The following is a 14,301-nucleotide window of genomic DNA, read 5'->3' on the forward strand; positions in this document are numbered from 1 at the left end:
GGATAATTTGTTTTTAACAATAAGCTAACAGATCGATCTGCTGGCAGAAAGGATGAGGCTAAGCGTTTAATGGTGAAAAGAAATGTGTTAATGGCATAGATCTGACTTGACATAAGGGAGGGGATAGAGAAAAAATATTGACTTAGTTTTGTTTGACAAGATAAAACGGGCTAGGAAAGATCAAGAAGATAACAGTGCAACTAAAACATATTTTACAACATATGAAAGAATATGGGCATTTATTATACTGCTTCATACAAATATATTAACATTTATGCCCTCTCAGGCACTTCTTATACTTGCTAAAAATGTAGCAGTACTTGTAGAAAGTTCCTGATAGACTTTTTTCATTTATAAAGGTGCTAAGACAAAAGCAATACAAAGGTTACACAATGCTGTTGGAACTCTGATTTCTAACTCAGACAACACTGCAGAGACCAGGCATCTGATTCATGTCTTTGCAGTCACAATGAAGATGTGGTTTGTCAGAAAAGCCAAATATTACATAAAATGAGAGCCCTCAAAAAAGACAGGATTCTATGTATCTGAAGTAATCTTCAGACAAGAAAAGGACCCAGAATCCACAGCTGATGGAAAATCAATCAGGGATCCTTTTAAGGCACCTTTATGAGCTTGTGCAGTAATATGCTACCCTTGACGAGTAAAGAAGGCAGAATCAGTTATTTTGGAACTGCATCTTATAAACCACCTTTTCACATGGGTATCCTTTCAAAAAGACAAAAAAAAAAAGAAAAATTAAACAAACCTTTAACACATGTTGGTTTGCTGACAGTGTTCTTTGATCCTAGTCCTAATTGGCCCCAGTTGTTACTGCCAAACACGTATAGTTTACCATTCCCTGAAAAAAATCCACAGTCAGAATCTATACAAGTATTTGAATACCTCATACAAGACAAGATGGTCATTCACACACTATGCTATTTCTTACTTCCTTTTTAATGTAAGGTTTAATCAATACTTAAATGTAAACAATAATTAATGTCCTTGTGATTTTTCAGCACAAAAGTAGCAATTGCATTGTTTAAGTAGAAAATCCACATCCAGAAGAAGAGACAAAAAGCAGAACAAATGTCCTCTCCTTTAATTACAGCACAGATAAAGTGCTCTTCAGAAAATAAAATGTTGTACTCCTGGACAGACCCTGCCGTTCAGAAACCACAGTATATATGGACCTACTTACAAAATAACAGCACATTTAACTGAGCACCCACATCTTTCACCCTAAAGACGAGAATGAATAATGCAGCTTTATAATTAATGCAAACACAAATTTGTAACGTTCAGCTTATTTTATTTTTTAGGGAGGTTCTATTTCTTTTACTGCTAAATGTCTTCTCTTAAAATGATTTACAAATTTGCACTTTACAGAACATAGTTTCTGACAAATTTTCAAATGTGTTCACAAATTGTATTAATTTGTTACTCTCCCTATCAAGAAGAAATGCATAAAACCACCATGCAGTCAGGGAGTTTTATAAACCTAAATGCAAACATTAGATTACAAACCTTCAACAGGAGCAATGCTAGAAAAGTATTTCAGAAACCGGTATGACATGTCATTGAACTTGCAGGTTTGACCATTACAACAATGAACTATTGTAATTCCAAATAATCAAAGTTTTTTTAAGAGGACGGTATGCGAACAGATGAAGCTTTTGTCATCAGGCATGCAAATTAGGCAGACAAAACTGACTAGTAACGATACCTTAAAATGAATTAATTCCCTTTCATTTCATTTTTTAAACTATTACCTTTTGTAACGTTGTGAAGTTCATACCTAAAGATAAAACCCTTGTTTCAACAGAAGTCTTTGCAAAACATTAAACTGATTTGTCAAAAACCCCCCACCTTTTTATAGCTGTTAAAAGGAGTTTATTTTTGATGAAGGCCTGCAGAGCTTTGTGAGTTAAACTCCATCACAAGGCTGTCACGTAAATAAACTTTGTCACCCTAGCCATCAGCAGTTATCACATGATCACAAGGCATAACAGCAATTCCACGTGATAATGCCAAAATCTTATGGCTATTTGTACTTCAGTAGATTCCCAGTGAAGATTATGAATGTGATCTACAGACACTTTGAATTATGATATTGAAATGTTTAAAATATAACAAAAATATTTACTCTGTTAAAAAAAAATCCATTTATTTACTTAAATATAGACACACAGTTAAAAAAAAAACAAAAACAACAAACCACCATCAGCTAACAATAATTAGTATCCAAAGTCCCAATCTAATTGTTAGATTTGAAAATTTTTGGAACATGGGGCTATGTGTCAATATTACATCTTTCCAAAAAGTTGGAAGGGAAGAAAGTCTGAGGTCAAGTCCACACTTATGGTGCTCTACTAATAGCACTTATATCACCATCCTGATTTTCATAATGCAATCATGCCAAAATGCACGCAGAGCTGTCTGTCACTGAGAGCAAAATGTCCTTTAATAGGAAGAATTTTTATTAGCAAATGGCATCCTATAATGGTATATGCCTCCTTGTATCTTTGCTTATACTTTCAAGTTTATGCCTTTTAAGACAGTAGTACTCCTGTGGGACTATGATGCCAAGCTGCCGTAATTCAATTTAAGCACATTCTCTTTTATCCATTCAAAATTCCAACAGGTCATGCTTTTCATCCTATAATCTGCTGTTTCTTATACCAGTCTTTGAATTCCCAGACATTGCTTTGTAAGTCAAGGAGCTTAATAAGATGAGAGGAATTTTTTTACATTCTTTCACAACTGAGTGACAGCCTTTTATAATTTCAGGCTTCCAACAATTAGCAGTGTAACAGAAAATAAGAAAACCGGGAAGCAGGTCATTCTGGCAGTGAATGAAAACGAATAGGCACTACAGAGGAACCTAAACAAATGCCTGTAATGAAGCAACATTTCTGGGGCTGTTCAGCAAATCAAGTTTAGGAACAGAAATAATGCAATCTAAGCTGGCCAGGAAACATGACAGAATTTTGTATTTTCCTATTTTCATAATTGCATCCTGAGATACCTCCAGTCATCACCACAGATGCACTGAAGTGAGGAACTAATTCAACAGCAGAGAAATAGGCAAGGATCATATTTCAAAACTTGGCAAACTCAGATTGTTCTTGGTTTTTTTGCTTCCGCGTCAGTGCTGGCATACAGAGATTGTGGCCATCTGCCATCTGGAAAGGCTGGCAGAAGACAGGTCCGGCAGAGTAAGATTATGACTCTGGGCAGCAGAAGGGTAACAACAGGATAGAAAAGGACTACTCGGACTGTTTTGATGATGAAAACATACTTCCAACAACAGTCTCCACCTTCTTCCTGATACAAGATCAGATTATTTCTCCAAAGTATGCATGCATTGGCTTATCACTAGCAGATGTTTCACCAACATTAGTTCAGGGGTATTAGGGAGGCCCCAAGGTGCTTACATCTTTAGGAACAGAGCTTTTGGGAGAGACTTCAGGAGAGAAAATGTCTCCTAACCAGTACCTTTCTCAAGTGAGTAGCTGCTATCACAACCGTGATTCCTGGAAACCCCATCTGTCACATGCTCCCCTGGTTCATGAAGCGCTACAAAAGGCATTCATTCAGATGCTGGGAAATAACAGCTAAAATCCTCAACATGCTTCATGATAATAGCAGGCAGCCAAGCATTCCTATCATCTATGCTTAAAGGTATGTTCTAAATATTCCCTCTCTTGCTTTCTAAATTATATTAGTGTCGGAGGGAAATAAAATGGGTAGACATGTACAGGCTTCGAGCATTTATTACAAGATTCTATTGAGAAGCTATATCCAAAGAAAACGTAAAAGGTAGTATTTTGGATGGAGTATCATAAGCCAGGCACCATGATTTTTTATTTATTTATTTGTGCTATTTTGTGAATAAAATATGTTAACAGCTCATTTAAAATTAATATGCAATTCAAATACATCTCATGAAAATGGGAATGATATCAGTTTTGTGAGGCAAGTCACGATATTCTCAAAATAAAAGCTTTATTGAGCAATAAGAATAGTCACGCTTAGGACATTTAGCATCACACAAACAAAAAAAGCGCAGTATATTCCTTGCTCCTACACATATCAAAGATCAATGCAAACGTGTACTAATCTTTCTAATTTTTCCCTTGCAGTTGGTGTGAAAGATACTGGGTCACGTTCTGATGGCCTGCAGGTAGGCAGAAGGAATAGAAGGCATCTAGTGTCCAAAGCCCTGGAGAGATTCCAAGGCCTCTTTGGTGTAAATTGTTGAATGTTTAATGCCTTCAAAAACTGGAAATTACAAGCATACTATCTTGTTGTGGTTCCACATGCACCTCTTTTCACCCCTACTTTCATGCTTGATACTTCTTTCTTTCCTTCTACCCTCTTGCATTGGGGGCTTCAATTCTCTCCAGAGCTTTGAGTTCAGAAAAATGTGTCTTCCGTCATCACCATTTCCCCTCTTGTGAACAGGATCAGTCTCTTTGATCAAATGTGGGCAAGCTGCCTAGGATACTCTAATCAAGGCAAATAAACAATAAGACAGCTGTTAACTTTTAAGAGTTTTGTAGAAAAGAAAATTAGTAGCAAGGTATTGGGAGGAGATTCTTAAAAATATGCATAACATCACACCAGCTCCCAACAGGATGAATAAATTGCTTTCCAAAGTCTGCAGTTATAGAAGATGCAGGGAGTGGACTGTCAGTATTCTTGGGCCAAAAAATATATATAAATGGGGCAAGAAACATTGTTAAACATATTACAAGTGATGCTGAGAGATATACTGCTCGTTACCGCGTTAAAGAATTAAAGAAGACAACTTAAAGAAGACAACTGCTTAAAACAATTCCTGCTTGAACATTTTAATGAAGATTGTGCTAAAGATAGAGAGCAAATGAATAAAGAAACAAAAATTTCAAGCCCAAACTCCAAAACTGGAGAAGGAAATGTTTCTCCAACTAGCTCAGCAAGCCAACTCAAAATCAGCAAGTAACTATCACTGGTCCTTTCTATTCCAACACACAGCCACAGTGTGTCAATACAATTTTGGACTCTAACTCCTAACCTAGAAAGAACAGGGTGTTTCATATTTACTTTACACTTTTCTTCCTAAAAGTCATATGGGAATATTGATGCTGGATTAGATGAAAAAAAGTATTTGAAAATTTCTGAATGTTTTGTTTGAAGGCTAAATTCATTAGCTGTAGTTCCTGTTCATTTTCTTCATTTGCATTCAGTCAAGATTCAGTGCTAGATGTAGCTGTCTCTCCTGCACAAAACCAGCTTTAAGGAATGTTTTCTATCAGTTTGGGTGATTGTTTTACTTATGATTGTTGAGACATGTTAGTATAAAACTGATATTCCCACTACCTCTTACAGGGGGTGGAAAAAAAAAGGAGAAGGGGATTTTGTGACCTGTAAATAAAGACTGAAAATATAATGAAGCACGCATTAACACACACCTGCTTGAGATATTTTTCCTTGCTCAGTGATGTCTGTCTTTTCTCTCTCCCAGGTCAGGTTCAGCTGGATTTCAAGAAGCTCCTGGCTTCCCACAAGGCCTGTACTCTTCTCAGTAAACTCATTATCGACATGCACTTCTGGAGCTTTTATTCCAGGTGTTACTGCAGTTCAATGTCACTCACCAAGGGCTGTAATTCTACTGTATTATCCAACTCCATCTAACAATGCGAGGTCCACACAGGCATGCACGGGTGTGAAGAACAAATGAGGGACAAAGGTTTTCTGTTTTCCTTCACTTTTTTGTATGACTCTTGCAGTTTCTCTACCTTTGCTTGTCGTTGATTAGTATTTTACCCTCACTTTTGCCTCTACTTGACAATGTCCAAAAGCACCTTTTGGTGCCAAAGAAATTTTGTACTAATGCTTCTACAGCTCCCTCTCCTCAAAAGCCTTGAGAAAATAAGGATCTCATTATCTAGAAGTTTTCCTGTTGATGTATCTGCACACTAAAACAGCAAAGGCCAGCTACATACACACTCTTGAAACATGCTGCATGTATTAAAATAACAGGGAAAAAGGGAGATAGTAGAGAAATGGTGCTGCATGCAAACTTATGCAAGTTGACTTCAAAAACGTTATCTAAGTGACCGCTGTTACAGTGACGTGGGAATTAGGGGATTGTTGCTGATTAGGGTAACAGTGCTGGCACAGGCTGGGGGAACTCAAAGAGGCAATTTAAATTGACTAGTCTAAACTGAGAATTATACTAGCATTATTTCAAACTGAGTGTGGGCATACAAAAGGATATATTAAAAAAAAATTCAAAAGGAAAATTTCACAGTGCCCTAGTGCATTCTCATCAATTTTATGCAACCGGCAATTTAACAGGAACTGGTTCAATCCAAGAAACAGTGTCAAGTTTTCTTCAAAATAAACTATTCATGGATAATTCATCTTCTATGAAGTTAGGCTTGAAAAATTAGTTGTATCATTTCACCTCAAGATGTTCTGCAGTCCATGAAATCTATACTGTTTTTTTATCATGGCTGGAGTAGTTCATTCTAAAAATACAGCATCTTCAACTTTGCTTAGGGACACAGCAAGAAACTCTCAGGAAATTATTTAATGAGCAATGACCAGTTGGGCCTTGATGAGGAATAAATACATTCCAATAAAAAAAGTCCTGAAAGTATGCCTATAAATTTCAGAACAACAGAGTCTTATTGTCTGTCAGCAGTCAATTGTCAGTACAATTGACACACTTACTCATGAACAAAAGAGTACTACCTTCCACGAAATTGAACAAATTCTTCAATGAGTATTGTTTCCATCATTGCAAAGAAATGAAAATAAACATTAATACTGCTCGCTGTATTGCATCTGAGCTTTTTTGAATGCTTTTGCAATTTATTTCCAATATTAGTAGGATTTTCTGAAGTTTTTTGAGTTGATCTTTCATGGGTTATTTTCAGTTGACAGTTAACACTAATTCAAATTTTCATTTCAGAGATACAATTTTAGCTATTGTTTCAGGCAGATTCCTAGTGAACTTGTTGACTGTGTTCAATAGGTACTGTTTACTTCCACAATACAAATCTCTATATTTAAGACTGCCTACTAGACACTGCCAGATTCCCAAGAAACATTCAAGCTGAACAAAGTCATGCTTACTTTAAATCCTGTGTGAAACATTCAGCTACTACAGATTTCCTCATGACAGTTCTTGGGCATGTCTTGTGGAAACCTTCAGTGACCTCACGCTAACTTCAGAGACACCCAATAGTTCCCACAGAACAGTTCTCTCTCCTTTCCACAACCGTGTTTGATGTATTACCTCAGGATTCAAATAAGAACCATAACTTTCCAAGCTGTATAAATATAGAACCTTTTATCATACAGTCCATTTCCAATACTGACCTGTAACAATAGCAGTATGTTCATCTCCACATGATATAAGTACAGGCTTGTCATTTTTGAACCAGAACTTGCTAGGAATATCTTCAGCAAATTTGCTTTTTCCAAATGTGAAAACAGCACCTGATTCTAAAACACAAAGAGATAACGTCAATTTTAGTGAAAACAAATTTTGCCTCATACATTTTGAAATCATCATTTCCTATTAATTCAATTGTGCATTTTAGTTTTCTACCTTTCTTCTTTTTTTTTTTTTTTAAACAGCTGAAGCATTTTCTTCTATTCTGTTTCACCAAGACTACTTCATTTTCAGGCTCACATTTCAGTCCTCCTGATTCTTCTCAGCCTCCATGAATTTCCTAATAGAGTAGGTATTGCTGCTGGTATATTGTGTTCTGAGGATGCAATAATTTATTTTAAAGTATACTAATGTACTTTATCACTACCCTCTGGGAAAAACTACTAGGTGTGTAAAAGAAAGAATAAAGCACTCTGAATAACTACCCCCAGAAAGTGAAATAAAAAATTCATCCTGAAAGCAGGTCCAGACAAAGAGCTCCCACTTACATTTGTACTTGAATTCAAACAGGTTTTCCAAATTGGATTAGAGAGAGAGACACACACCCTGTAAAGAGGTGACAGGCTCCAAACTGACCACTCTTCCTCATTCATCTGAAAAGATACATGTGCTCGAAAAACGACCCCCCTAAAAACTCTCAGCCTTCAAAACACGGTTTGGCACAACAGTCTTCAATCATAAGACCATGATCTAAAAAACCCAAACAAAACCACCCCAAAATAAAGTGCAGACAGCTCTTCCGCCCTTGTAATCTGACTAGTTTTCTCAGTTCTTCCCACTTTCGAAAGTGGCAGCAATGTTTTCTAAAACATTGAATGTTAACTATTCATTCACCTTTTAGTTAAGCATGTGGCTTGAACAGAAAATATCAATTCTACAGGACAATAAACCAATTTACAAGTTAAATAATTTGCCAAAAGCCATGCAGACTATGTGTCAAAGCACAATTAAACCTCCTATTTTAAAAAGTCAAACCTCGTGCTTTAAGGGTAGAATCATTTTTTGGAAAAGAAAACAAAGAAAAAACCAAACCTTTTCCTTGCAGACTTTTTGTTAATGTGTAAGCTATGATAACACAAATACACACAGTGACACTAGATTGCTTCTGTAAAATTACACATAGTTTGATACGTGATATCAAACTATGATATCACATATTTGATAATAACATTGAAACATCTTTGTGTGTTTCCTTTCAATTAAAACAATCGCACCGACGGTCTGCACTGCAGCTCCAAAACCCAAAGTTCTCTCTTAAACCGTAAATGTGATGTTCATTTAGAAATTACTCTTTAATGCAAGTCTCCCATATTTGCAAATAACATGTTATTTTATGCATCAGGTTCAGCAGATACGTATAAAATTGTAATTTACTACCTCTCCAATGTGTTTTCACTTTCACTGTTTTATTAAAAACAAGCCTTGTGCAGACCAATTCAAGCCTTTTAAAGAAAGGGTTGAGTTTTTCCTCATTTTACATAGACACACTTACAGCCTTAGACATGCTCAAAGGCATGTGAAAACTTTATTTTAAATTTTAATCTCCAGCCAGACAGCCACGTCTTGAACATGCTCACAGTGACCTCTTTGGCACTCATGCCAAAGTGGAGCACTTTGGTTCATTTCTTTTTCTTTCGGAAGCGTTAACGTGAGAAAATATATATGTATTCTTAATTCAACGTATAGGAAAAAGTAGACAGTTTAAGTCACAAACGTCCTTTGTATCTCATTCATTCCACAACTGAAACCTAAGCCATCTGTTTGGAAATTAAATCCTACCGATTCACAAAATTAAATCCCACAGAACATAAATGAGGGTTTTGCTGTCTCAGGACCCAGCAAATGTTTAAAAATTACCGTAGGTCAAACCACGGACCACAACTCATTTATTAACTGCAAATAAAAAAACAAAACACCCTGCCTGATTAACACGGCACCACCGTGCCATGCCGGTGACGACAGCATGCTTGCCCCCGTCTAATCTCTGACGTCAGCGCACGTATTTCTGCCGGAAGACACGGGCCCCAGCCGGCGGCCCACAGCCGCGCCGCAGGGCACCCGCACTCGCCGGCCGGCGGGAGCCGGGGGCGGCCGTCAAGTGCAGAGCGGGGCGCCCGGGGGCCGCAGGCGCAAGCCGGGGCAGGGAGGCGGCCGTTGGGGCGCCGGTGATGCCCTCCTCACCCCCTCCCCCCGCCCAGCGCCGCCGCCGCCGTGGGGGAAGCGGGCAGCGACCGCCACTCGGCCCACGGCTCTCGTCCCCCTGTGACCGTCACCCCACTCACCGGGCACCGGCAGCTCCTCCTCCTCGGCGGGCTCGGCCATGGCAGCTAGCGCCGGGCGGCCGCCCCCACGCCCCATGCAGCGCGGCGCTGGGCTGCCGGAAGTAAACAGAGGCCCTGCCACGGGCAACGGCCATAGAGAAGCGGCGGGGAGCGGCGCAGCGCACGACGAGGAGGCCGGCGCAGGGACCGGGGCTGGCCGGGGGGCTGGCGGGCGCGGCGGGGAGCGCCGCCTGGCGGCCGGCGGGGGGGGGGGGCTGTCAGCGGGGGCCTGGTCTTCTCGCCCCGCCATCTTGAGGTTCCCCTGAGCCGGCGGCGGCCTGTCCGTGCCCCCCCACCCCCGATACGGGGAGCGAAGTGCGGCCACGGCAGGCCAGGGTGCTGAAAGGAGGGAAGAATCGCCTCCCTTGAAGGCCCCTTGCGAGTCTTCTCTCCAGCAGGGCTTTACTTTCCTGGCACCGTCCCTACGTGCGTGGGCATCGCTTCTGTCTCCTGTCCCTGCCTCCAGCTGCCGAAGCAGCCATCTCCCACCGGGGCTCGGCCCTGAGCGCCCTGGGTAGCCAAGTCAGGCTCTTGATACCGTCTGCTTGCTTTGCTGAGTGAGTGGAGGGGCTGCCCTCCCTCAGCTGGTGAACAGAACATGATGCAGAAACTTTGTCACCACTGGGATTCTGCTGTCCTCAAAGACAAGTCTCCTCTGTTTGTCTCTTTCACCAGGATGTCCATGTGAAGTATTCCTTTCGGCTGCACGAGAAGACATTCAATCACTCACCCAGCCAGGGACACTTGGATGATGGCAATTGTGCACACCCCACTGGAATAAGTCCAGGGGCTTGTAGCCTTTTAATCATATTTAATGTGCAGTCCCAAACTGCCAGTGGAGCTTTTCCCTCCCTGAAAAAAATCTATAGTCATTTATGGATTTACATTTTCTTGCTATTCTTGTGTGTTCCAGGTATGCCAGGTCATCCCTTGCCGAAAGAAAAAGGTCTTGTTTTCAGGATGTTGTGCTGCGGCAGAGGCTGCAGCTGTCAGCCTGGGCAACCAATTTAAGCCTTGCTTTATGCAGTTTAATCAAGACAGTTGTTGGTGCATAAGATGAGATATCCATATAAGTACACACAAAGAAGTGTAGCCACGTTTTCAAAAGGGAACAGAAAGTGTGATTTTGCCCCTACAAGAGGCAGGGATTTCATCTCTTTGAGCCCCTGTATCTCTCTGATGCTTTCTGCCCTAACTACTTCTCCTAAGTCCAGAGCGAAGGGATATCCATCAAAAGCTGTTCGAAATAAAACTAAGCAAACTTTTTTCCATGAAGTGATGCCTGAGATTGTAGTTACCAGATACTGTGGTTGACAAGAATATAAATGCATTATGAAGCAACCAGGAAGATTCATGGGAAGAAGGTGTCTGCAGCAGGGTTTTAGCTTCTATGACTGAGGGGTCCTTTTTGAGGATCAACATCTGGTTGGGAGAGATGGAAGCCACCTCACAAAGTTGGACAAATGTAACTCTGCTAGCAGGATGGCTGACCTGGTTAAGGAGGTCTTTGAACAAGGAAGGATGGGGAAGGGACAAAGTTGCCAGCAGCGTCTGCAAGTGGCTGGACGCTGAGCTTCTGTAAGTCTTCATTGGCCGCCACTGAGTGTAGGATGTATGGGAAAGGTTGTTTATAGAGTGGGCATTTGGTTTTGGACGACCACTGCATGCAGACAAAACAGTTGTGCTGGCAGGGGCCCAGTTATACCACATTGTCCCAGTTGTTCAAGCAGAGACGTACGACTGGAAGATCACAGAATCATAGATGCAGCAGGTTGGAAGCTGCTCCCCCTTGGAGGTGCCCCCGCTGCTGGAGTCCCACTCTGCAAAAGAGAGGCACCATGGTCAGGCCCTTCCTCGGGGCAGGAGGCTGGGGAGCAGATGAGCTGTGAAAGGACATTGACCTCCCAAGGTGTTTCTTTTGGGTTGAAAGGAAGCACCATGGGCACGTTTGGTGCACTACCCCACATACATTGCTGTATAAATGTTTTTCTTCCCTGTCCGTACCCTGATTGCTGCTTCCTCTCGAGAAAGGAGGTGTCAAGGGTCTGTCTCCTGCCAGCTCAGAGAGGAGAGAGACCTTATGTTCATATTAGATGACCTGGTGAATGACAGGATGACCATGAGCCAGCAATGTGCCCTTGTGGCCAAGAAGGCCAATGGCATCCTGGGGTGCATCAAGAAGAGTGTGGCCAGCAGGTCAAGGGAGGTCATCCTCCCCCTCTACTCTGCCCTGGTGAGGCCATATCTGGAGTACTGTGTCCAGTTCTGGGCTCCCCGGTTCAAGAAGGACAGGGAACTGCTGGAGAGGGTGCAGCAAAGGGTTACCAAGATGATTAGGGGACTAGAACACCTCTCTTATGAAGAAAGGCTGAGGGACTTGGGTCTCTTCAGTCTGGAAAAAAGATGACTGAGGGGGGATCTTATCAACGCTTATAAATACTTAAAGGGTGGGTGTCAGGAGGATGGGGCCAGGCTCTTTTCAGTGGTGCCCAGCGACAGGACAAGAGGTAATGGGCACAAACTTGAGCATAGGAAGTTCCGCCTAAACATGAGGAGGAACTTCTTTCCTTTGAGGGTGGCAGAGCACTGGAACAAGCTGCCCAGAGAAGTGATGGAGTCTCCAGCTCTGGAGACATTCCAAACCCGCCTGGACGCGTTCCTGTGCAACCTGCTCTAGGTGACCCTGCTCTGGCAGGGGGGTTGGACTAGATGATCTCCAGAGGTCCCTTCCAGCCCCTGTCATTCTGTGATTCTGTGACTATGTTGATATCCTTCATTTATCCTAATCTACTTTTCTCTGACACTACATTATTCTCTCTTCACAAGTGTGTCTCAACCCATGTACTGCTATTCCTCCATTTTCAATACCAAGCCCTGAAATATGGAAATACGCTAAACCAGTTCAATCCTGATTTTGACATTGAAGCATTTTACGGTGTTGAGATGAGTGAGTCAGTTTTTCACTTGGTAGCACATTGAGCCCTGGCAGCCTGAGGGCAGCTAGCAGGATGAGGGGCTGGCTTCAGGGCTCCACGCTGAGAGACGCTGCTGCCACCCCAAATGTAAGAGAAGTGTGTCACAACACCGGTCTGACTCTCCTGCCATGCCTGGTGCTGCCGCTCGCTCGCAGGAGCTTACTGGGCAATCGGTCCATGTGGGAACTGGGATCGGGCAGTCCCTGTACAGGGGTGACCTGACAGAGGGGCACTGGCCCCTGTGGGGCTGCAGAATGAGACTGGTGGCCTTGGCACCTCAACCACCTTTCCCCACCATCTTTTCTCCTGGGTGGCACACGGTCTGTGTTGGGCTTGAAGGCCATGGGAGTCATTTGCCAGAGAAGGGCAACCCAGAGGGAAATGATGGCCTGGCTTTCTTCTCTACATGCAGCTCTGCTGGCTCTTTCATTCCCTTCCCATTCATTTCTGTTGGGTTTTGCTTCTGCCTGACGTTTCCCCTGGCAAGTGCTGTGTTTTCCAAGCACCTCAGGGCTGGTTTGGCATGAGGGGTCCCGAACAAATCCCACCAGGAGCTGTCGCCCTGCGCGACTTTTTCATGGCAGTCTCTCTTTCTGGGGAAGTCGAACTTTTTTTTCTGTGTGTTTTAATTATGTGATCCTCACATTGCAGTTTCAACATATCGCCTTCTCCGACAGATATGCCATCACCTTGATTTACACAAGTACCTATCTCCTTACACAGAGGAGGAAATGAGAAAGCAATGCTCATATTTCAAAACCACCTACAGTGCAGGTGGCGTAAAATCTTATCTGACAATTATACTTGAAGGCAGAAATTTAAATGAAATCTTTTCAGTATTTAGCAATTGACCAACATCAGATTATACAGCAAGAAATTTAACATAAGGAGGTATGCAGGCCGCAGTATTTAAGTTTCTGGGCCTCACTGAGGGCTGTTTAATGCTACCATAGCACAACTGAAAGCTTGGTCAGAAAAAAAACTCCAGGAAAATAGACATTTTTTAATGTAGCCCTTCTCCATTCTTGTCAGGGACCTGAGGGCACGAATAAGACTTAATGGCCTTGCCCAGCCCCACACCCGTGGGCCCAGGACCTCCATTGCGGCTCCACATGGGGCTGTGGGTCCCTGCCCAGGCCGTGCTGGTCACAGTCCTGTCCCCAGGGGAGCCGCCCTGCTCATGCTGTGCCCTGACAAGCCTTCTTTTGCCTTTTTCTACTAGCACGTGCTCCTGTCCAAATATTTAACAAGCAGGGAATTGCTACGACATGGTGTTGACACAGGTATGATATGATGGGCCACCCTGGAGAAGAGCACAAATGGCGAGTGGTGCAATGGGCCCTGTGAGAAATCTCTGTCGGTAGAGTTTGACCGAGGAAAAGCTTCAGTGTCAGCCCCCGCCAGGCCCAGCCCTGTCTGGGACAACCAAAGCAAAGACTTCGGTTCTTGGTTTTCCCTCGTTTGCACAGCAGCGCAGCTCACTCTCTGCTTCGTACGCCCTTTTTTTCTCTTAACTTTATTCGTGTGACTGAGAGAAGGCAACCACGAACAGAAG

The 14,301-nt window shown here is 42.4% G+C and overlaps 1 protein-coding gene across 1 annotated transcript in view; it reads right to left on the reverse strand.

The window, feature by feature from the left end:
• Positions 1-10,036, reverse strand: part of RPGR (retinitis pigmentosa GTPase regulator) — a 47,130-nt gene extending 37,094 nt beyond the window's left edge. Inside the window, exons 1-3 of the mRNA XM_063343832.1 lie at positions 9,733-10,036; positions 7,375-7,500; positions 767-859 (exon numbers count right to left, since the gene is read on the reverse strand). Coding sequence (XP_063199902.1) covers positions 767-859; positions 7,375-7,500; positions 9,733-10,021 — 508 coding nt within the window. The 5' untranslated portion in view covers positions 10,022-10,036. The remainder of the gene's footprint in view (positions 1-766; positions 860-7,374; positions 7,501-9,732) is intronic.
• Between the last annotated feature and the right edge of the window lie 4,265 nt (positions 10,037-14,301).

The sequence above is a fragment of the Chroicocephalus ridibundus genome, chromosome 1 (assembly GCF_963924245.1).
Source record: "Chroicocephalus ridibundus chromosome 1, bChrRid1.1, whole genome shotgun sequence".
In the NCBI taxonomy this organism is placed as follows: domain Eukaryota; kingdom Metazoa; phylum Chordata; class Aves; order Charadriiformes; family Laridae; genus Chroicocephalus; species Chroicocephalus ridibundus.